The sequence below is a fragment of the Pseudopodoces humilis genome, chromosome 1, assembly GCF_049639895.1.
Source record: "Pseudopodoces humilis isolate 2021_Gansu_Grassland_sample_001 chromosome 1, ASM4963989v1, whole genome shotgun sequence".
Taxonomy (NCBI): Eukaryota; Metazoa; Chordata; class Aves; order Passeriformes; family Paridae; genus Pseudopodoces; species Pseudopodoces humilis.
In genome coordinates, this window is record NC_142200.1 from 95,458,973 (window position 1) to 95,484,051 (window position 25,079).

Genomic DNA, 25,079 nt, shown 5'->3' on the forward strand with positions numbered 1-25,079 from the left:
TGTGTTAGTGTAACTTCTGCATAAGAAGCTTATAGGTTTTGATTGTAATGTTTTTCAAAAATGTGTGACTTCACTGTGCAAAAGCTGGAGACTTAAACACAAATATACTTTTAATGAGGAGAGTACACACTTATTGTTGGATTTTTTTTCAATTGAAGGATTTTTTTTCTCTACTGTTAGAATGTACAGTACACCTATATTTTGAGTGTATGTGTTATCTGATTGAACTTTTTCAGCCTTAAGAAGCTTGAAGTAAAAAATTGCCTTGTCCCTAATCCTTAATATTAGAAATGAGAGGAAGGAGTGGTATATACAGACCCATAACAAGTCCCACTCAGCCATTTAAAGGATAGATAAAAAGGAATTTAAAAACAATGTTCTCTAAATGCTCATTATTTCATTCAGACACACTCTTTAAGAAAACTGGAACTAATGTTTGAATAAGCATTTTGAATATTCTGTTGAAACGTAGTTATCCTCTGCTTGGCTTGTAGTTGCACTAATCCTTTTATATAAGAGTGTGGAGGTATCTAATTAATCTCTTTTTTTTTTTTTCCCTCCTAGTTAATGGTCTAATGACACTTGGATTCGCAGGTGAGTTTTACTTCAAAAATTCAGACTTCTGTTTCTGTTTTGCTAATGGTTGGCATTTGAGAAACACTTCCATCCTATCTCATCTCATTTAGTCAACTGTCATGCATTTTTCTCAACTGGTTTTTGTCCTTGGCTGTATGCAAAGAGAGTGTTGTAATGTTTTGTAAAGGTTGTTCTCAATAGTGATGGTGAAACTGCAGAATTATCCATGATTTTGAACTCTTTTGGTCAGGGATTTAGACAGAAACTCTCATGTCATCAGATTGCGCTCAAGTGACTCTGATAGAAGTTTTTTTGATATGACCCTGCAAAACATTGAAGTTTTAAATACAGACAACCAAAAATACCGAGGGCGTGGAAAATCCGTTCAAACACGCTGCTGGAAAGGGGCTGGAGTAAATTGTCAGCACACGTGACGTAGTGGAAGAAAAACTTACACTCTGTTTGATTTGGTTATAAATCAAATGATGGCTGGCTGTTTAGAATACCCTGTCAGAAAAAACAGCTTTGTGTAACTTTTGTTAAAGCATCAGTGCAGGATTTAAGTTGCGAGCTAAGCAACTTTCATATCTGATTTTGAGTTCTGTGCAGCTTTAGCATTCATCTGCAGGTCTAGCTGTGGAATGTGTAACTGGTAACTACTGTAGCTGCCAGATGAATTGACAGAACACTTAACTAGGCAGGATCCATGTTACCATGTTAACTTCCCATGGATAAAATTATGCTGGTAATCTTCACCATTTCTATCACTGGTGATTAATTGTTGTTCTGCCTTTTTGCCAACATGGATGAAGGCTTCATGTCAGCTGTAAGACAACTGAGAGTCAGACACGATGAAGGAGCAAGGATTAGGTCCCAGTGAATGAGCCATACACCTGGAGAGGTTTGTGGTCTGTAGGAAGTTGTAAACTTATGGTTTCAGGTGCAGCATAGGCTGTCCCATTATGGCCCTGATGCTCTTGGGAAATATGTGAAAGCAAAGTGTTTATTTGGCCAAGATGAGATGGTTATTTGTCATACAGCATCGCAGAGAGAGTGACCACCAGCTAAGGAGTCAGTTGTGATGGCTGGAGTTAAATTACAAGGTGCTACTGCCCAGGCTCCAAAGGAGCCAGCTCCTTCCTGGGTGAAATGATCTTCACTCAAGCCTGTTTTACAATCACATGCCTTATTCCAAATGGAGATACTCAAACTTCTGAGTGATGGCTGGTTTATGAAGTGAAGCCTGAGACCAGTCAGCTTGCCTTAGAGTTTGGGTTTTCTTTACTAGATAGTACGAGATGGGGCCATAAGGACTTCTCTTCTTCCCAAGCAAAGTCCTGCACTATTTTGACCTCAGTTGGCCACGAGCAATGTGTTTGGCTGTCACCACATAAAATTAGAACCACCAGATCTTTTCAGCAGTGGTAGGATCCTGCTTTCAAAGTAACTAATAGAAGCAAAAGAAATACCTCCTCTTCCTGGTGTAAATATGTTCTCTGTGAATTTTTTTTTTAGAATTAAATTATCTGTTCTCCTTGGATTTATTCTTAAAAAAACTCTTCCTGTAGAGTTCTCGGGGGATTCCCTGATATACCAGTTTTATTAGGGTTGCAGTTTTGTTCAGGTAAATACATTTCTTGGATTTCGAGTTCTGTGAAGGGAAAAAAGGCCATAGTTTTTTTTTCTGATTAATTTAATTTCGGCATTTGTATTAAAGATGTTTATATACATATATTTACTGGTAATATTCAGTAATTTTTTTATACAGAAGAATGGTCAAAATAGTGGCATCTATAGAGGTAAAGCAAGAAATGTTTAATGGCTTGATCGAAACAAAATGTTTCAAGCTTATCAAAATCAATCACATTAGTCTGAAGAGAATTTTTTCAGAATTTCAGTTTTATAAGAAATATCAAAATATTATCTTTGTACTCCAACGCAGGCATGTGCTGGGTGGGAAAAACATTTGACTGACAAAATATACTGGAGTTGCCATTATAGGTTAAAAAGTTACAGGCTTGCTCAAGTCAAGGTTAACTCTTCTTTGCAAGTAGCTATACACTGTAATTTCAGTATCTGATAATTGTAGATAGTTCCACCCCTCTTGGTGAAGAAATTTTTCCCAATATCCAATCTAAACTTCAACTGGCTCTACAACTTTGAGCTCTTCTGTCGCTTGTTACTCGGGAGAAGAGACCGACCCCCACTACAGCCTCCGTTCAGGAAGTTCTAGAGAGCAATAAGGTCTCCCCTGAGCCTTCTTTTCTCCACACTAAACAACCCCAAGGTCCCTCAGCTGCTCCTCACAGGACCTGATCTCTGGACAATTCCTTTAGTGGCTATACTGAATGAAAAGCTGCAACTGTAGAAATCCACCCCCTTTAGCTGGTAAGACATACAAATACTTCCAATGTTAAAGTAGTTTCACAGTAGTATAATTAGTTGAATTATATTTATTATTGATATTATTATTGAATTAATTATATTAATTGTGATGTATCTGTGTAAGCATGAAAAGTGCTTTCTACACTGAAATGTGGGATTTGGAGATCCAGTTAGCTTTTAACTAAAAATGCAAATGGGTGGTAATGAGTTAGCATGAGTAAGATTAGAAAAGTGATTAAATAGGTTCCTCTATGCTAGGTTTAAAAGGCAGTACTATATATGGTAATCTTTAGTTTTTTATACCAAGTTATGTTTTTAACATAGTTATGTAAATACGCGTTTTGTCTGTTTTCTAAAGTTGCTTAGAAAATTAAATGCTAACCTTATGAGAATGTAAGTGGCAAGTTGGACTCTGTGAACAAATTTGAGTGATGTGTTTGTGCTTCTATTTCAGTGTTTGTGATTAAAGGTGGTTCTGACGTTTCCTAGGTGCACGTCAACAGACTGAGCTGTGCAATGAATCTCTCATGTTAGAAAAGTTGCCTGCCTGTGGAAAATCCTTTGAAGAGATGATGAAGAAAGTGGACTCAAGAAAGTGGTGCAACCTGACAGAATTTATCATGTAAGAGTTAGTTTTGGTTTTAACAGCTCTCCTATAATGCATAAAAATATTTCTGTTCCAGAAAATAAAAACCCTGTGTATTTTGTTGCCACTGGCAGAGGGCTAAGCTGTTAAGCCTTGCAGTAAGGCCATGTGCACACAGAGACACCCAGCTCTTAACTCAAGCAGCATGCAAAATAGTCCACTTTAATGAAAACTAACCAATGGGCTATTTAATACTAGCTGCTATTGTGTTACCTCAGACAGTTGTGTTTACATTTAATCTATATTTCTGTGCCTTTTAAGCAAATGTTCCCTAAGTAATTTATTTTTTTGTGAAGCCGCTAAAGCGATAATGCTTTCAGAGTCATGCTGTTCTCTCTCTTGACAGCAGTGCAGTTCTCTCCTCTGATTTCCTTCTCTTCAGTAAGATGACACTGTTTCAGAAATTCACCTCACGTGAAATCCAAATTTAAAGTGATTTGTCCTATTGAACCTGCTGTCATATGTTTCTTTGCCTGCCAGCTAGCATGGAGAGAGTGAGCACCACCCATTCTGCTTGGATGTCTAAAATATGGCAAGACTGACAGCAGTGAGGGTGTCATTATTATTCTTTAATCTCTTTTCCTGTTCTGTAGTTACTGGAGATATTTAAACATCTCTCTATAAAGCTGCACACTTCAAATTCTGATCTGGAGAAAACTCACAGGGTTTGTGAAATTGGTGGCATTTTTGGCTTTATGGAGCATCTGCTTCTTAAGACCATGTCTGCTCATGCATAATGCCTGGCTTTCGGAAGCGCTGAGTACCCTCTACATCAACTGAAATCAGAGGAAACTGCAGGTGTTCAGCACTTCAGGAAACAAGACTCAAGTGAGCTAGAGCTGGTATGGTACAAGCCAGCCTGAAGCAGAGCATCTTCCTGCATTTGAAACTGTGCTGGTGCTGTTTCTGGAGACTGCTGTGGAGGCAGAGTTAGCCCCAAGCCAGCTGTCACCACACCTGTTAAGTTATAGTGTCACTGAGCCCCAGGTATCTTCTCTTAGGATCATTGGTCTTGTGTCCTGTTTAGTGTTGTGTCATGTGATACAAGACTTTAACTAGCTCCTCACCAATGTTATCAGCAGATAATGGAATGCTGGACTGCAGTGCTGTGTTGCAGCTGTTCCCCATGACTCCCTTAGTGCCAACAGCTGTGTTGAAATGCCCCGCCTTTTGATAATGTTTCGTAATCTGACAGCATGTTATCAATTTATTATTATTACTATTATTATTATTATTAACATTAATATTAATATTAATATTATTAGTAGTACTATGCTATTCCTTAGCGCATTTATTGGCAAACCTTGGTGACTTTAAAAGCATCCAGTCTGTTAAAAGGTAGATGCTTAAATCTTATGGCACTGGAGTGAAAGATGCACTCATGCAGCTCTCTCCAGCTGTGGGGAAGAGCAAGAGAAGGCTAGCTCTCCTAAACCAGCTTGCAGAAATTGTAGTCAAATCTGACAGGGAAACACTTCTGTATACACTTTGTGTATACAAAGAAAAAATCTTTGCAGTGCTGGTACTGCTGAATTTAACAAATACCTGTACGTTATGGAGCAATAAATTTAATTTTATAACTCATCTAGGTACAAGATGTTCTATTTTTTTTTAACAAAATACTGTATTTTTTTCTCTATTTTATCTTCATTACAATTGTTTTAGAATTATAAGATTTCTTTGCTGATAGCTGGTTTGAATTGATAAGTGACCTCTACTAATGGGATTACTTGAAAAGTAAAGTGAAAAATACGTATAGAGGCCAAGGTAAAAGACTGTGCCTTTATTAATGCAGGTGAAAAAACAGGCAGCTTTTTGCAAGACCTTTTCCTGACTATTAATTAGAGTTAAGAATCCACTTTGATTTTATCCTTTCCGGTTGTGCACTTCATTTGGTTTAATTTTCATTCCCTGTACAAGACAATTTTTCTGAAAAAGTTGGTCAGTCTGAGGCTTTGCTCGTTTTTCCTCAAAAGCAGTACCAGAAGAATTCAAGGCTCTTACAGAAGAAAAATCTTCTACATTTTTACATAATACACATTTTCTAAAAAAAACCTTATTTTTTATGCATCAAGTTCTACTTCAGAAGAGAGTAGCAGGAGGAATTTGTTTTGAAATTTATCTCCTGAATCAAGGATTAATCAAGCATTAGATATCTGATTACAAACTTATTATAAGGGTTCATTGCACTGAAGAAGCAGCAAATAGCAAATGTGCATCTACCTTTAAGATTTTTACTCTTTTGAGAGTAGACATTGTTATTTGATGTCATGCATTCTGGGAGAAGCATATAGAATCACAGAATGTCCTGGGTTGGAAGTGGCTGTAAAGTTCCCCTAGTTCCAGCCCCCCTGCTGTGGTCAGGGACAAGTACAGGCTGATTTAGTCCAGCTCATTAGAGGAGCCCTGAGAGATGGGACAGAAACACTTACTTTGGAGTAATCTGACAAATTAATGAAAAACTGGCATATCTAGCCATGAGCACTTAAAATTCAGATGTTCAAACCTGGTAGTATTAGTTTGTGCTGCTTTTATATCTAGCCTCCAGCAGTAACAGTTAATCAGCCTGGATCAGATAGTGGGTTAAAACTGTGAGTTTTGCATGAAGGAAACTGTTTCTTCACGGAGTAACTTCTACATGGTGCTCTTAGAAATAAATCTTTGTAGTTTATATTGAAATGTAACACTTAATGGAAATCTGCTAATTTTCTAAATTCCTTGTTTCATGGAGGCATTTTAGCACTTCATTGTAATTGGCTGTCCTTTGGTTGTGGGATTGTAAATAGCAATTATCTGTAGTGCTTCACCATTTGGCTAGGCATTTGTGAGAGAATTTGCAGTGACTCCAATTTGCTGTAACCTAATTAAACCGAAAGATTTTCTGACATTGCTGATATTCTTAACAAACTTGTGTTCTTTAAAAAGCAGCCTTTTCACCGATTTTGAACAGACCAGCCTTCTGTGTGTGGCAGCTGGTTCTGCAAACCAATATGAGAGTTTTAGCCTCCACAGTCGATACTGTTCTTGCTGGGAATGTAAGAGGATCACATATAAACAGTAAATTTTCAGATGAAGTTTTAATGAAGTTTAATATTTTTTTAATAGAAGCACTATTAGATGAAAGTATAATTTTTGCATATTTCTGTGAGGATTCACTGTTAGTTAGGGTACAGGTACTCTGGGTCAAATTGTCCAAAGGTATTTGAAAGCTTAAATACGATGAGGGTTCATGTGGTGGGTTTCAGTGGTTCTAGCTTGGACATCAGAATATGAAGGCCAACCACAAACATCTTACAAGAAAGGCAAAACCTTCAGTATACAGACATGGGTATTCATTGACAGAAGAGCAGGAGTTTGCCTAGTCACAGTTTTGGTGAGGCCTTTAGATTATTAAGAGAGAGCTCTGAAGATGAAAATACGATGAGGTTGTTTAAAAGATTCAAAGTTATGGTACATGGCAAGTGATTAAGCAGAGACTAAAGTGTGGGTGAAAGCTATATGTGGAATTAACAAAAGCAAATATACTTTTCATCTGCCAGAAGACTGGAAATTGCAGGAAAGTTTTTATTTTTCTTGTAATATTTCTGTTATGTCTACTTATAGTAACATGTATGTTTATAGTGCTGCATTACATATAATAACTATGCATTATATTTCTGTATTATCTTCTTAATATTTAGCAACTAGAGCTGAATATGTAAAATCAACTACTGTCCACAAGCCAAAATTCATTATTAACAGTCAGACTTTTTTTTAGTGTGCTGTGATAAATCCTGATGTGGGACTGCAGTTGAGAGGCCAGGTATGACTAATTCCTGAAGCAAGTGGCCAGATGAAGATGGGAGTGCCCAGAGCTGTCTTACATGAACCTGGAAAAATGTTCTTTATTGTAATTGCTTAGATTACTTTCTATTCTTAGTTCATGAAACAGTTTTTCAAATACTTCTAACTGGATCCTGGAAACAATTTAGCTAGAACAAACAGTCTCTAAACAAATCTGTGTGTGTCTCCTAGGCCTAACCCCTATGGAAATGCGGGACCAAAATGTACTAAAGATGATTTTTAGTGTCTGGTTAAGCTTTTGGCCTGTTCCTAAGCACCAGTCTTCTCTCTTCTGCATCACCATTTTCCAAATATTTCTGAGTGTAGTTACCAGCATTTCAGTAGTTTTGAGGCCAGAGAGATGGCTGTGGCCATGTCTGCACTGTTGCACAGCACAGGCCATGCAATCTACCCAGTAGTCACTATTCTAAACCCTGTAAGAGTGAGTGAGTACATTATGGAAAGGCATCAAAACTTCATTTAAAAGATGGGTATTGATCCATCACGTCTATAAACAGATTGTGTCATCTGGTACAGGTGAGGCACTCTTACTTCAGGCCAATAGTAGTGTTGCAGCACTCGTCTCACAAGTGTCTAGGGTTGCATACTTGCTACTTTGGGAGCTCCCAGTCAGTCATTCTGTTTTTACTAGCCAGGGGATAGCTGTGGGTTAGAGTCCAAGGGTGAAATAGCAATTTATTTTGGAAGAGACTTCTAGCGAAGTAGTGCATTTAACACATGTCAGATCTGGATTTTCTGTTTGAGAAAAAGAACTGATTGTAACACACTTCTTCCTCCAATCCCAACATTTCTTTTACCTGTTTTCGCAGCTCTAGGAGTTCCTAATTTGCTGTGGGGCAGTGGCCGTGTGACATTGCTCTACGGCATCTGGAAGATGTTAAAAGTCTAAATTTTCAGATGCTTTAAATTTCAGTTCATAGCAGAATAGGAGAGGGCGAATTTTTTCTGTAACAGTACATCTGCAGCAGATGTAGGTTCATTGCAGGTATGTGTGTACCTGACAAAATTCCCTGCTTTGCTGTGTGCAAGGTCCAAGGTCTGTGTCCACTGTAAATAATAATTTTTTTTTCAGTTCAGCCTTAGTGTAGTTTTCCCATATCACTTTACATGAAATATTAATTCTATAAACAGTTTCAGTCCCATTGAAGATGATGAGGGAGTCCACCCATGTTCTGTACAGATGCTGAGAATTTGAAAAAAGTTTTAAAGAAAAATATCTGTATGACTAAATTTGATGTAATTTGGAAAAGTGACCCTGTTGCTCAATTTTAAAGTCAGTGGGAGTTTTGCCTGTTACAGTTTGGCCCAACTAAGCTAACTGTAAAAGTGCCTAGTTTTTAAAGAAACTTAGTAAAATATTACATAAAATAAAGCCAGATCACATTGAGATCAATGGGAAGGCAAACTCTGGAAGAAACCTGTGCAGCCCAAATTGAAATGATATGCCCACACTTGGTGAAGCTTGGAACTAAGAACCTCTGCTGGGTGAGTGGGCATTTAAGAACCCTCAAAAGGGAGTAATTTTCTTGGTTGGTTATCTAAGTTTTTTCATCTTCCCCACTGACTGCTGCAGGAAGCCTGATACAGACACGGATCAGTGATTGCTGACCAGCTGCTAATGACAAAACTTCTACAGAAGAGGAGTGAATTGTGAAAACATTAGAATTGCTGTGTGGTTTGGGTTGGAAGGGACCTTAAAGATCATTTGGTTCCAAGCTGTGGACAGGGATATCCTCTGCTAGACCAGATTCCTCAAAGCCTCATGCAACCTGTCCCTGAACACTTCCAGAGATGGGGCTTTTCTGGGAAACCTGTTTTAGGTAGTAAAAAATTTCTTTCCAATGTCTAATCCAAACCTTCTCTTTTTCAGTTTAGAGCCATTCCCCCTTGTTCTGTCACTACTGTCCCTCTCAGCACTCTTTAGTCCCCTTTAGGTACTGAAAGGTGCTGTAAGAACTTTACAAATTCTCTTCTACAGGCTTAACAACCCTAAATATCTTAGTCTGTCTTCAGAGGAGAGATGCTTCTTTTAATTTACCTTTTGCAAAATAGGGAATGTTCCTTTTGCAAAATAGGAAATGTTTGAGTGACCAGCACATGTAATTTTAGATCTAGAGCAGTACTGATCAAAGGGAGTCCCACCCTTCCTCATTTGTGTCATGTAGGAAGGGGGTATCTGTATTTGTGTTGGGATTCATATCCCTATAGACAGACTTGTACATTGGTTATGGTTTACCTTGGGCAAAGTCATGGTAAGAATGCTGCAAATCACAAATGTGTTTGCACAGTAAAAGGTCATTGTATTGCCTGGTCTTTGGGTAATTTTCTGCAGTGGTGTTGCCTGAAGTTCTGTATGCGTCTGAAGAGTAGTATCTTATTTTCCCTGAAGATCTAGATAAAAAGGGTGATAAAAATCCCACAGTTAGACAGCTGCAAGTCCTCCCAGTTTTGTTGGTACAGATTTTATAGAAGAAAATATTCTTTGTCAGTTTAGTGTCTCTGTGAAGGAAGGTTGAGTAAACCTGCACTTTGTGTTGCCTCATTGTGCCAGTGTAGCTGATTTACAGTTTAGTGTTCAGTGGGGTATAGAAAAAGGACTGATGTGGTAGATGCCAGCATTTGGTCTTCGTTGGTAGGATTGTCTTCTTTTGAGCTTCTCATACAGATACAGTTACTGCTTTTTGTTAAGCTCTGAGTGAAAGCTGAGAAGATGATGCTTATATTTAATCTTTTTTACCTGTATATTTCTTTCATCTCTTTACATATCGAAACTTACAGTAATTTTGTACTAAAAAAGCCATCTTAAAACTCCTAGAGGTCATGGCAGCAATGACAAAGCTAGGCTGGTAATTGTTACCCCAAGAACATACTATTTTCCTTCTGTGACTCATGGCTTTCTTTTCAAAAGCAAAGCAAAGCAGCCTATAAATCAGTTAGGTGTGAGGAAGTAAGACAATGGAAAAGAATGTTGTATTTGAGCACTTGCGTTGCCATCATGCTGGTAGCTGGCAATAGCAGTTTTTCATTGCAGAAATAATAATGCTTGCCATCTATTATTTAAAACATTGTGAATGAAAGAAATCTAAAATTTGTAAAATCTCATGGAGTAGCCAGGTACAGGGTTGTGCTGAATGTGTACAAATGTGCTGTTTTGGGATCAGCCATCCTAGTTGCTCTGAAGTTAATGCAGAGGCACAGTTGGTCCCTTAATGGGGCTATAGTAGAATATCTTCCATAGGATCTGTATTTCAGATCATACTTTCATATGAAATGTAGTGGCTTTATTTTTATATTGTGTAGATAAGAATATGTCCTGATGAATATAAATAAAGTGGTTTAGTTTAAAATCATACACCAGGGTTCTACATGAGGCAGGAATATTTCATTCTCTTATAACTGCTTTCCTTCTGATGGATGCAGAGGCTGAAATATGGTTCTTCAGTGCAGTTATAATTATCACCTTTACTATAAGGGAGAGGCACAGACATTTTATATAATACATGGCTGTGGAAATAAAGTCTATATTTGATAATTCCAAGTAAGGTATTGGAAATGCTTTGGATACCACTTTCTAATATTTTTTCTCTCTTGAGTGCAGAATTACAGAAATGCATTTTAAAACTGTTGGCTGTGGCTGTCTTACATGATGCAGAAGGGTGGTGAAAAACATTCATGAATGTTGAATTTTTAGTGAGTTACTCTGACTTCTGAATTGTAATGCTAAATTAAGAACATTGGCATTTATAAATTCTGTGATGGCCTGCAGACCACTTTGCTTATAAATGCAAAGCCATCAGTTTGTTGAGTTTGTTCTGCAGCATATAACACATAGCTATGCTACAAACTAGCAAAGCCTTATCAGTTTTTCATCTGATGAGATTTCTTGTGTTTTCATTTTAGACACTGAAAAATCTTGCTTTTTACAATGAAATCTTGAAGAGCTCACTTGACCCTGGTAAATGGGTTTATTGTAGTGGATTAGGAGAAATTTGCCAATATTTTGGGAGGCTGCTGAATTATGTATACTGATTACCAAGGACTCAGATTTGATGAACTAAAACTATGTTATTTATACCACAAAACATGTTGTAATTACTCTCTATGAGAGCCACCATTCAGGGATACCAGTGCATTGGAATAGGAAGAAGATAAGACAACAATAATTTATTTGTCATGGGTAACTATTTCTTTCTTTGTTAAGCCACAGGAGACATTGGGTTTTCCCACAGAAAATGTATCATGACCATATCATGCCAGAATAATGTGTTTTTTCAACCTATTATCCATCTTTTCAAGATTTTTAAGAGATCAAATCTTTCTGTTCTTCAATTTATCAATAATTTTGCAAATCTTTGTGGAAGTTCTCTTAGTATGAAAAAGGAGAAGGATCTTCAGTGCCTGCTGCTAAGTAGGAAGAGATTCATTATCAAGACCTGAAAACTTTTCAGTTTTTAATGTCAGATTTCAGCCTCTCAAGTGCTTTTTTTGGGAAGTTTTAGCACATTTTTTACATGTTACATTTATTTGTCCTGAGTCTTTTTTTTTTTCTTTTTCTTTCCCCCCCCCCAAAAGGAGTGAAATCTGGAATTTACCAAGAGGTCACTGATATAAAAATCAGTATTTCCTTAAAAGTTCTGAAAGACTTTTCAACATTGGTGAGGTTGATGCCACCTGAAGACCCCAGGAACAGTGTTTTAGCAAGGGTGCTGTGAGTCAAATTGATGTGTACTTCAGTAGATGCCTTGGACTAATGGTGGTAGCTTACACTCACAAGGTGGCATCAGTATGTCAGTGCTCATATTTCCAAGTCAACTAAAAAATAGTTAAAGATATAAGAATATAATAATTCTAAGTCACTTGTGAAAAAAATAATGTAAGCAATTTAGAGGTGATGATAGAAAGTCTGCTGTTAAATCTCAGGACTGTCAGCTGATAAGCCTTTCAACACCTTTCATGACCTTTTTGGATTCTGTTGTGGTAAGATCAATATTTGAAAACAGTCTTCATGGAGCTTATAATTAAAGGCTGCATTTAAAAAAAACAAACCAACATTGCATAAGATTTCTGCGTAAAGTTGCTTGGTGTAACGTAAAGTGCTGTGGTATAACTTGGTAGACTGTTATGAATTATGCAATGAATATATAATGGACAGTAGAGAGGCATATATATGCAATGCATATATAATGGACATTTTTAGAGGCAGTGAAAATGAAAATATAAATGTATTATGAAAAGGAAAAGTTAATGCAAACTTTTCTGGTACTTCTGGTTTGCAAAACTGTTTCTACATTCTTGTTTTCTGAATGGATCAACCACGAACATAAAATAATGGAGATTAACTCAGCAGAGAAAATAAAATAGATTTTCTTGCTCCAGGCTACATGTGGTATTATTCATGTGGTTAATTGTTGGCAACACAATAGGTATGAATGAATACTAATATGCTTTGTACACAGGGTCTTGTTTCAATTACAGAAGTTTATTATGTAATAATACTTCAAAATAAAAAAAATTGTATTTTTCATGGTTAATTTCCAAGACTCTGGGATTTCCATTTATCTTTACAAAATAGTATATAATTCAGTGCTGGAAAGTAGTTCCAAGACAAGAAATGCAGTCTTCTGCACTCTTAAGCACCTTCTTCAGCCATTACATACTAGAGATATGGCAGCTTTGTAAAATTAAAAATTTTCTTTAAGATAAATGCTGAGTATAGAAGGAGTGGAATTCAGAGGTTGTCAAGGCATAGTGCCCTGATGCACAATTAGGAGCACAATTCTTCGCAGCTTTCAAGAAACTGATGCTTTGCCTTTCACTCAGATACACAAATATCTTTCATACGTTTCACTGACTGCTAAAATGTGCCATTTCATATTAAGGTATCATTATGAAATAAACATAGAAATGTTAAATTGGGTGTTGTGGCATCTAGAATTGGGTTCTATGTCTGCATGTGGGACTGGGAGTTACCAGCGAGTCTGATTTTTACCTGCAGGAAGGTAGCTTAAGAAGCACTATGTTATATATAATTTATCATGTTTCACTGTAATTTGCCATGGATTTTTGCTTCCTGTTACTGGGAAGTATAAATATCTGTCTAGGTTGATTTGTATTATGCAGGGGTAAGATATTACTATTAGCATTACTACTTATAAAAATTGCCATTGCAAAAATGTGAGGTTCTTTCTGCTGTTGGCTATTTCTATGCAGGGAAACAGATTTGTTTTTAACCATCATTGTGAAAATAAGTCTTGTTTTCATCAGCCAAAGAGGAATTTGATAAAGATTCATAAAATACCCTACTACTTGGCTACTCACAGTGCTTAAGTATTATCAGACATAATAGCTTTCCATAACAGCTTTCTTATGTCAAGGGTTTGTAACATTTTATGGGTGATGTGCCATGCTATATTGTCCCTCCTCAAACTTAGCTGGTCCCAAGCAGAAGATGAGTAAACTTAGCAGATCCAGGAGCTGAGAAGCAGCTACCTTTCCCAGGTGACAGTCTCAGGATGCTGGGTCCCTCTGCTTCTGATCTGCAGACAGTTTGCTGGACATTGTCCAAAATCCCCTGACACAGTGCTGACAAGCACCTGCTTGGGAGGTTGCTAGCTCACCCTTAATCAGCTTCAGGGAGTGTTGGAACACTCAAGTCTTTCACACACAGTTGTGGATAAGGAGTAAGGCCCTTTGGATCCACCATTTGCTTCTGTTTGTGTGTAGGAGGAGTTGGAACAGTCTTGGGAAGCCATGAAGCAGAACAAGACGTTACATAAGGAGAGGGAATGTGTCTTTTCCACCACAAGTAAGAGAACACATAAGAAAGGAAAAAACCCCACGTTCAATGGTGAACATGCTGTGCTGTCAAAGTCATGCTGAAACATAATCATGTACTTGAATAGTAGATAAGCAGAATGTTTCTATATCAGGCTTCTTCCCTAACCATCTTTATGCTTAATTTTAAACCAAAAAATTTAAATCTAAGTTTGTTACTGTTCCCTCTGATTTTATGGTTATTTTTTCATCAATTTTGGTCTTGTTTGTGAACTGTCCATGCCTAGATTGAAATTTAATATAATTTATTTATTATGCAAGACTGCAAAAAGGATTTATTCTTTAACTAATCCAGTAGCTGACATAATCTGAAGTTTAAGATCTGTAATTAGTCGACTGATTTGTGACTCACACTATTTGCGCTCTGCTTGGAGCAGAACACAACAGCCACTCTCCTCCACTAAAAAAGCAAGTGGCTTTTTTAATTACAGGAATATTTTAAAGTTCATGTAAAACCCATTTTCCATAAATAATCAGGGAAAGTGTACATTCTTTACATGTTCATAAAAATGGTATGAGGGTTATGAAGATGATGGTGATGAAAATTTCAACTTAGAAGCAGATTATTTGTTGGGTTTGGGGTTTTTTAAATTTTTCAATCTGTGGAGATGCTACAGTGGGTGTTTCTCGAAGTGTAAGCCTGATAGACTGATGATTTCTATTTCACAGCTGCTTATTAGTAGATATTTCTCTCCCTTCTTTCCACTTGAAGAAATAGTGCTGTGGTATTATAGAAGGCTTGTGCTACTTCGGACTAAGTGGAATCTAATGACAGCTTCCACTCAGCAGGTGACACTTTGATACTCTTTAATATCCTCATAAAAATGGAATATGAAGCAGTTGTTTGTAGATGTCAGCTGGAATGGAGAAGGGCCCTCTGTTCTTTCATTTCCTGTGAGTCTTTGTCTGTTGGTCAGAAAAATTATTATCTTCATGGTTGCATGTTTTGAGTGGCTATCTGGAGGCCCAGATGTGGAGGACCAGTCTGAATTTGAGCCACATTTTCTCTGTTCACCTGTCAGCTTAGTTTATTGAGATGGAAAGAAAAGTCTGAGCTCCTGAAATGTGGCATGAGCTCAGAATGGTTCTTAGCCCGCACCTTCCCTCCTGACTCTGGCTCCTCCCCAGGTGTTGGAAGATTGGATTGAAGCTGGCAGAGCATTTAATTTTGGAAGCAGTGGTGGAATGATGGTTTTATCATGGAGTTGGAACATTCTGCGAAGAGTGGAGACAAATAAGCTGTTATTTGTAGCAAACTTCACAAGGTGAATGAAAAGGTGACTGATGTATTTGGGAGAAAGCAGAACCACCTCAACAGGTGGCTGTGTCAGTGTCTGAGCCAAATGCCTGCATGCACCACGAGCACTTGCACTCTCACTGACTGGAGAGAGAATTGTGCATATCCACGGTGACTCAGGTGGAAATGCTTTTGGGAGGGGGTCAAGCTGAGATAGGTACAAGGACAGTGTACTGCTCGCATGTTTCTCCATCACTGCTGTGGCAGATTTGAGTGTAATGCTCTACTAGCTTCCTTTTTTTGTGATGCATTTTTTTGTTTGCTGGGTAGAAGGGTGTGGGACTCGTCTGTACAAGGTACTAGTTGTTCTGGACTCCCTTCCTTGGCAGGGGAATCTCGAAGGAAGCTGTCTTGTGCATCGTGCCCAACAATTACTCCAGTGTTTCCACTGACTGTTCCTAAGTATGGAGAACTTTGATTGATCTTTGATGACCATAAATAATAGGAATATTCTTTCAAAGGATGTTACTGGCTTTTCAGGGCTCTCATTTCTCTCATGCTTAGCCTTTGAAGGAGGATATGCACCAGAAAATGCTAATGGTTTTCCTGATGACACTGAGGGGAGATGCACAGCTGATGGGAAAGAAAAAAATCCATATCTTAGTCAGGTATTGCCTTTGCCCTGTCATTGTGAAATAATCTGAATTGAGCAGAGAAATAACTGACTATAATAGAAAAAGCAGATGAGGTAGCAGATGTGCATCTGCCAATTTCAGCACTGAGAAGTGTTTACTGAAAATCAAAAGATGGTCTTACAATTTGAATTTGAATTTTGGAATGCTTCTTGCTTCCCTTCACAAGTTATAGTACAAGGTTTAAAATTTTACTTGTGAAATTTCAAATATTGATGTCCACAAAAACATGTGGCATGTTTCAATGCTTGCTCCCAGAAGCATGCTGTCTCCTTTGGTGAGAAGCCTAAGAAAATGAAGGGCTCTCACTAGCTGACCAACTTGACAAAAGCTTCAAAACCTGAAGAGGTTTTAAGATTTGCATTTCCCTGACAGAATCACAAGCCTGATGTGTTTGACTGTGTAAAGGATAGGTGTGTAATGATTCTATTCATGCTATTAAGGACATCTTCCACACATTGTCAGTGATGGCTACTTATGAGATACTGTGCTTATAAGCAGTTGGATATGTACGCTTATGTGTTCGTGGGCTTAGGATTTGCCTTCACTTACTCTTTTGATTTTTGTCTAATTCAAGGGTGTTACAGGATTGGCTTCTGAAGACAAGATGTAGTGATGGCTTCAGAGACACTACTTCCCTTCTTACTAGGTGTTCTCAAAAAATGGGCCGAGTGTACAACTAAATAGTCATTAAAATCTGGGTCAGGAGTGGTGAAAGGAAAAGCCTGCTTGCCAGTCGTCTGGCTTGGTAAAATTCTGGTGCTACTAAATATTTGATTTTAATGATGTAGTACCTGATGTCAGGCTATGTTTACCTCCTTGTTCTACATTTGCATAATGTAGTGGTTTCTGCTGCTCATTAGACGTGGATATTAAGTGTATAAAGTAACTGCTACAGTTGCTCTTTATATTTATATTTTCTGGTGGTATCTTTAGGGAATTAACAACAATGTAGTAATAGTTATGCATTACTGGGTATTTACTTAGGTTTATTCAAACATTTTGCATTTTCCAGACAGCTGTTGATGTGAAATTAAGGGTGGAGATCTGTAATTACTTCAAAGGATACCAGAATCTGTTTATTATTTTCTACCCAAGTGAGTATATCTGTCACAATGTCCATTATTTAGTGGCATGAGAGTAAACTATACTTCATAATTTTGTCATTAAACCAGTTTCCCCCATCCCCCATTAATTTCCTTCCTTATGTTTTTTGTAGCACATTATTTTCTTGAGGCTGAATTCTGTATCGGACCTGCACAGCAGTAGAGCTGATCTGATTAGGGAGGTAAAAATGTGACTGTGAGAATACTCATCTTGTCAGAAGATACGTGATTAAAGGAATGGCGAGACACAGACACAAATCTGTTTGGAGAGATGTTGAGTGAGAAAATCTCAGAAATATTCCACCATATTTATAGGCTCCTACAAACTATGAAATTAAAGCTGTCCTTTTAACATAGTGGTGAAACATCAGGAAATAATCATCTTAAGGTTTGGATCCTTACTTGAAGTTCATCCAGGCTGTTGCACCCTGAAGTCTGGCTGCATCTCACGTAAGAATAGGCTTTTTATTTTTGTGAGGTTTTTTTGCTACGTCCTGCCTCCACTTCATCTGGAAATGCTGTAAGAAAACCCTTTCTCATCATGTGGGACTTCTTGTTAATATTTTTACATTTCAGCATTTCATATTCTAGTCTGGGTGGAGGTTACAAGGATGATAATTCAATTTAATATGTGACTGTGTATGAAGAAATTTTTGGTTTAATAATCTTGGGGAAAGCAAATAGTTTTAAAGCATCTTTATTAAAATACACCACATGACTTGTACTTTCCTGGAACAGTGTCTCTAGATTTCTGTCTGGGATTGTAGAGCAGCAAGGGTGAGTGTCCCTAGTGTATCTATTACCTAGTTTGCATCAAGACTCAGTTATGCTAGAGAGATTTTTCACTGTGTTCTGAGTATTTAGTGGACTTAAAATAACAAAAATTACAGTGTATTATATGTATCTTATACTACCCTTCTATAATTGTATCAGTAATCACGAAACTGATTTATTTAAAATGGGGTAGTGAAAGTTCGGTTTTTAATTCCTGGCTCTCCTCATTAAGCAATTGCAAAACATTCCTGACTGCTTATGTGCTGTGAGTGTCTCTGTGGTGGTCTGTCCATGAGTGCTGGAGAGGTGGAAAGATTCTCCTTTTGGAACTGACAGTGGGTCTACTGGCTGCAGACAGAAAATGCCCTCAAATGTTTGTCTTAGGTAGCATATGTATGGTATTAGGCTTTCTGAGAATTGTTTGGGATTTTCCTGAGTCTGCTACTCAAACTATGCTTAGATTTTTAAATTTTTTTTTCCTATTGGACTACTTAGCTGAGTTGAAACTCTTAATAATTTTTTGGCCCATTTGTCACAAAGCTTGCAACCTGACTCGCGGTGAATATCCCTTTCCTGAGTACTACCTAGGGCCCTTGTAGCTAGTCTGAAAGAGATGAAAATGTGTCTCAGCACAAAGAATAAGAATGTTCCCGCACCCCTTTATAATCTGAGAGGTGAAAGAGCTTGAGCTCCAATGTGCTCTCCAGTTATTTGTTCTGGGAATAAGTAGAAACTATAATTTCTTATTCTTTCCTTTCACAAGTTGTTTAACTTTAATTGACTTCTCTTGAAGTATCTCCAGCCAGAGGCCAGGACATCTTTGTCAGAGCCATTTTATTATACAGAGTGAAAAGGTTTGCTATTCCAGCCTTTACCATTCAAATAAAGAGAATTACATAAGGCATAAAAGAACTAAGCATAGGAAAATTGAACTGGAATTAAATATCTATTAACCCCCATCTCCCTCTTAGAAAAACCCAACAACTTGCAAGCCAATTGATCAGCTGCAAAAACATCCATGCTGTAGAAATGAGGATGCAGTTGCTCCCATCTGAGGCAGCTGTTCCACAATGCCATGCAGAGGATCTTTTTTTTGTTATGTGAACTTTCTGTTGCAGTTAAAACTCTAAATTACTAAACTACATAAATATTTAAGTGAATTCAGCTTTACTGGCAGACATGCAATTCTCCAGCAGCTGAGATTTTCCTTTATGTACCTTCTCAAATTGTGTGAACTAAAACTATAGCGCAGGTAGCAATTTTTTCCCTTTTTTTTAATGAGAGAAGGTTTTAAGGAAAAATTGTAAGTCATTCCAACAATTAAAGATAACATTTTTATTCTACTTTGGCTCTTAGGGATTTAGTATTTCAAATACATTGTATGTCATAAATTATTTTTATCTGGCCTTTTGACAACACTTAACCAGCTTTTTCTAGCTATGTTGTATTTGCAATCAAAAATCAGTGGGAAATATTTTTGTTCACACCATCTAACATTTAAGAAAAATATCTACAGAATTCTTGGTGTAATGCTGAATTTTCTATAGGATTTTAAACATAGAGGGGGAAAAAATTATATCATCAAATCTTTGAACTTAGGGAATTTTCATGCAGAAATCACCTGGATTTGTTGTCGGTTTTCTTATTGAGGTGGCTGTAACAGCAGCTATTGATGGCACAAGGGTGCCCATGAGAGCATGGCCCAGAGCAGGCTGGAGCAGAGTGCAGCATTCTGGAGCCTGTGCCAGGTGGAGCACTGACCTGTCTGGGCAGCTGGGTGCTCCTCCATCTCTGCATTGTAGCCTGCTGAACCTTATAGCCTTGCCTTCAGATGTGTTGCCCTTCAGGTCCTCTGAGACTGTATCTCCCACATTCAACTAGACATCTCCAGCTTCTAATTTAGTCCAAGGACATAAAGACTGGATGCCATCAGGTCACACAGAAGAATGACACTATTAAAATAGCAAACAGCTGATAGTTGTATTTTATTTTTAGCTTATTTCCTGTTGTTTTCCTGCGGTTGCTGTTGTCACAAAAGCTTCCTTTCTAGTTGCTTTGCTTAAAACACACATACATTGTGCATGTATGCATCTTCATGGCAGAATTTGGTGTTAGATTGTGCATGTGTTTGCTTACTGGCTCAAATTCCTTGGGAATGAGAACTGCAAGGAACTTGCAGAAGGGTCTTTCTGTCAGGCTTTTTCTTCTTCTGTGAGCACAGCTTTGAGAATTTAGATGCTCAGCAGGCTGTGTTGCCAGCCTCTGTCCCTGTTGCAGACATTCCCCCTGACAGACAGACAGACAGCAGACAGTAGACTTCAGTCTTGGCCCAAACACTGAATGTCTCATCTCCTTTACTTTAACAGTAAAGGATTGAGTAAACATTATTCCCTTCAGGGACTTAGTGTCAGAACGAGTCATCCATCAGGAGCTACCATATTTTCATGGACTGTAAGGAAGAGCAGGGTCTTCAGATACTATAATAGGATGCTGTCCCTGGAGGTGTCGTGTGGATTTTTTCTCTCCTTTCTATTTTTAATTCTCCTTTGAAGTGAGTTTATTGAGTCACGCAGGACTAAAATCAACACAACAGACAATAATTCAGCTTCCTTTTTTCTTGCCCTATTTATGCACTGACCAGACACTCTTCACCTTCCTAATTTTCAATCTCCTCCCTCATATCCATTCACTTCCTGAATTTCTTTGGCTTATTCTAACACCAGAAAACACATATGATTACTCATTTAGGCTTATTGTTTCATTTTTTTTTCTTGAAGGGTAGCCAGTTCTCACAAATATAAGCTATTCCTGGACAGGTAAATTTTAGCACATGCAGAATTGAAATCACATGTTGGGTATTACAAGAAATTCCCAGCATTTCATAAGCAAACATGTAATTAGAAATTATTTATTTATTCCTTGCTGGGCATTTGCTGGAGTTGGAGAGAAGAGGAATTTTGTCAAAAGCTAACTTCCTGTGTGTTTATTTTCTCATTATTTTCTTACTGCATGGGAGTGCAAGAGAACCAAAGTTTTTACACAGTTCTGCATGTTGTGGTTCAGTCCTAGTGCCACGTCATATATTCCCCACAACATCATGTCTAGTGGCAGTTGAGGCATGAGGTATCCATACTTTATTCAAAATATCCTGTTCTTGGCACATTTTTGTGTCGCGATTCGGTGTTTGCGACATCAGGACCAGAGCAGTTGGGAGTTGCATGGCAAAATTAAAATGGGGTTGCTCGGAAAATAAAGACTTTAATAATGGAACAAAAATAATGAAGGGGTAAAAGCCATATGTGGTATGGGGTGATCCTCAAAGACTCCGAAATGGGAGAAACATAATATATAACCTTTGTAACAGAACCATGAACCAATGAACAACTACATTATAATATATGTAGAACATTACCAACCAGTCAGAAACAAGAACTAGAAACATTGCTTAATATGGAACAACAACATTAGCATAATAACTCCCATGATCCTGTTCTTCTCACTGTAACCTAGCTAGATGTTTTCCCTCTTGGCATCCTGCTTCCCACGCCCTAAGATGTCTCCCGTGTGATCAGTTGAGGCCAGCCCTCTGTCCATCCCAGCCTGCCCAGCTCCCACATTTGTGTGTGTGTGTTTCTTAAAGAATCTGTAGATTTCTCTAGTGAGGGAGTTCTGTTTGTATTTAAGTGGCATTAGGAGGTCCTGGCTGTAGTCAGGTTTGACTATTGTCCATCTGGGATCTCAGAACTTCACACGATGTCGCTCAGTTGCCTCAGTACAAGTGAGTCAGTTCTCCTTCTGCCTCACTGTGTAGTGAGTAGCCACAGCTTCCATTAGGGGTTCTTCAGCGGAGTATCTACATGATAGATGCACTCTTAGAGATTTCATATGGCACCCTCTGTAGCTTTCTCTAAGTGTAATATGCTTATACATTCTATTTCAACTTCTCTTAATTTTCTTCTACTCCCAGGTATTATGACAACTTTACCCAGTGCACAGAACGTGAAGCCAACAATGCAAGTTGCTTTTGGCCAAACCCCCTCGCAGAAGGCTTTATCACTGGAATTCATAAACAATTCTTTTCAAACTGTACTTCAGAAAAGGTTCACTGGGAAGATCCACCGGATGAAATTCTCATAACACTGATCTTGATCCCAGTCATGTTGACATGTGCCATGATAACACTGGTAGTATGGTGCAGCAAAAGAAGTGATATCCTGGTGTAAGTTCTTCCTCTGGGCTTTCTTTTTTTTCATTTCTTTCTTCCCTAAACACTAAGAAAGGAGGACAAAGAGAGGAACGTGGCATAAAAATTTCAGATCTGCTGAAATGGAACCAGTGAGATACTGAGATGCTCCTGTGAATGAAGAGCTGCCTGCTGCTGCTGCAAGTCACTGCTTCTGTCTTGACCATGAGCCTTGCTGGTGGAAAACTGTACTTCCAGTGAACCTCATCAGCATGGAATTCACAGGCAACTCCCAGAAACAAGAGAGTTCCCATGCAAATGGACCCCTTGTCTGCAAAAGGGATAAAGTAACTTTCCTGTGGGTAAAGGTGGTTGGTAAAGTTTTGCAAAGCTGTGGTAATATTGTGGATAATATTGACTGAGGGGGAAGTGATACCTCTTGAGGTTTTCTGCAGGACACTCAAGGCTTTCATCTGTTAACCCTGTGACTTGGAGAGATCACTGGCAAAGGAACTGATTACGTATGTAACCAGGTGGCAGCTTTTCCTAGAAGCTAATCAAAATCATCATTATCAAAACTGGGAAGTATTTTTCTGGCAAAGAAGCAATTTGTGTGTCCACAAATTTGTACAGGGGAATTATCATGCCACGTTATAAAATAGTTTATAAAATTCCTTTTAGCATTGCTGCTTGGAATTGTATGTCTTACAAACAAACTCTGGGAGGATGTACAGGTCTTACTTTACAGAGCTGGAAAATGTGAGAGGAAATTGGTTGATTATAAATATACTACGGAGTAATGAAGAAACTTTCATATGCCAGACTCTTTATTTTTCCTCTTTTATAATTACTATTCTTGATGACTTGTGTTCACTGTATATTCCCCACTCTCACTTCGATTTGTGCAAGTGATATCCTACTAATAAATATAAAGGTGTCATGTTGATTGAGGTGCCTTTCAGAGTATTGTACATAAAAATAGTTCTTTGTCCTGTGAAGAGTGTGGGAAATAAAGTATGAGCATCAAAACTTGGAATAGAAGTAAGGAAGAAGAGGAAAGAGAAAAAATTCAACTCAGAAGTCTTACTCTATAAAGTTATGTAATAGTTGAAATAAAGATCATATGCTCAAAACAAAAGAACTTCTCTGTGTTGCAAGCCTTCCTTTCACAACATGCCTTTCAGTCCAATGCTCTTCTATGACAAGTGTGCAATGTCTGTTACAAGTGACTTTTTATTTTACCATACCTTATGCACACAAATAAAATACAGTTGAATGGAAAAGTAATTGTGTTTTATATATTTTATAGTTAGATTTTTCTCCTTTAAGATTCTGGCTCTGTGTCTGAGACTCAGGTCTGTGAATATGAGAAGCACTTCCATGCTTGAATCAAATTAGAAGTGCTCAATTTACTAGATTATTTATCTACATACATTGCATGTATATAGATAAATAAATAACCCCTATAAGATGTACTGGTTTATTTTCGCATCCGTTCACAAGGGTTGAAGGCACCAACTTTTTTTTTTCATTACTCTGATGTTGGAATGATTGAATTTCTAAAGTGTTTCCCGTGTGTTTTTCAAAAGATACTTTCTAATTCTCTATATGCTTGCCAAAATTGCTCTTTGTAAAAAAGGAGGATGAAATAATGTATTAAGCAATTCTGTTTAATTTTCTGTTTCAATCTTATTTTCCATATTAAAATGCATAGGACCACCAAAACTAGTGGTCAGTTAAAATGCCCCACCCATTCATTTTATTGAAAATATTGTTTGGTTAAGCATTTCATTTGGCCAATACCAAACAATCTTATATTCTACATGGAGTTTCATTTTGATCCTCATTGACTTAAACTTCAGCAAGCTTCAAGGCCAGTTTCAAAACTTTGGTTTGGAAACCACATAACAAAAATTCTGACTTTTAATAAAACACATTAATTTCAACATAATTGTCATGTTTGGGGGAAATTCTGGGCTGTTTCTGACTCATTTGAAATCATGTTCACCTAATGAACAGGTTGCCTAAGAGACACAAGTCAGCTTAATTCATAAGCTTAATTTATAAAATGGATTGGCCTGGGTAAGTAAAGAAGAAGAAAGCTTGATGACTTCATACCACCAGATGTGTATTATGGTCTTTAAAATGGATTGGCCTGGGTAAGTAAAGAAGAAGAAAGCTTGATGACTTCATACCACCAGATGTGTATTATGGTCTTTAAAAGAATGCCATGTTTAAAATCAGTAGTTCAAAGAGTCTTTAAAAATGTAAGATCCAAAGAAATAGAAATAGTAGATTTTACTTCATGTGCCATGGAGCAGGGGTAGAGGACTCTGATGCTAGTCTGTGCTTTGGAGGTGAAAATTTAATCATTGTTGTGTATGGTCCCTCATCCAAGTGTGATCTTCTATTACATTTTATATAGCTGAAGAAGGGCAGAGAGGTTGAAACATGGGAAACAACACTGATTATTTAATGAAGTCTCAGTGGTTTAAATCTGATAAATATTTATAGTATTTTTAGGAAAAAAGCAGCTGCAGTAGTAAGTTCTTAACTGTTACATACACTAATAGAGACCCAGAATGATAATTGTTGAATCTTTTGACATAGGTTTTACTATGTGTTGTTGAGAGTTAGTTGTTATTTTCTCCTGCATGGACCTTGCTATGTCTCCCCCAAAGTCTGTTTCCACTGGCAAGTAAATCACATTGGTACCAAGAATCTGGCTCATTTATTAATTGCAAATTAATTTGATATCACAACAGAGTCTCAGGAAAAAAGATATTCAAAAAGGAAGAAAACA

The 25,079-nt window shown here is 37.6% G+C and overlaps 1 protein-coding gene across 2 annotated transcripts in view; it reads left to right on the forward strand.

Annotated features, from left to right (window-relative positions):
• Positions 1–23,590, forward strand: part of RAMP3 (receptor activity modifying protein 3) — a 39,937-nt gene extending 16,347 nt beyond the window's left edge. Inside the window, exons 2-4 of one of the 2 annotated variants that reach the window (XM_005525224.3) lie at positions 565–594; positions 3,451–3,583; positions 22,061–23,590. In XM_005525224.3, coding sequence (XP_005525281.1) covers positions 565–594; positions 3,451–3,583; positions 22,061–22,316 — 419 coding nt within the window. In that variant the 3' untranslated portion in view covers positions 22,317–23,590. Of the gene's footprint in view, positions 1–564; positions 595–2,872; positions 2,965–3,450; positions 3,584–22,060 lie in introns of those variants that run through there. The other variant, XM_088066335.1, reaches the window with a different exon arrangement.
• The last annotated feature ends 1,489 nt before the right edge of the window (positions 23,591–25,079 follow it).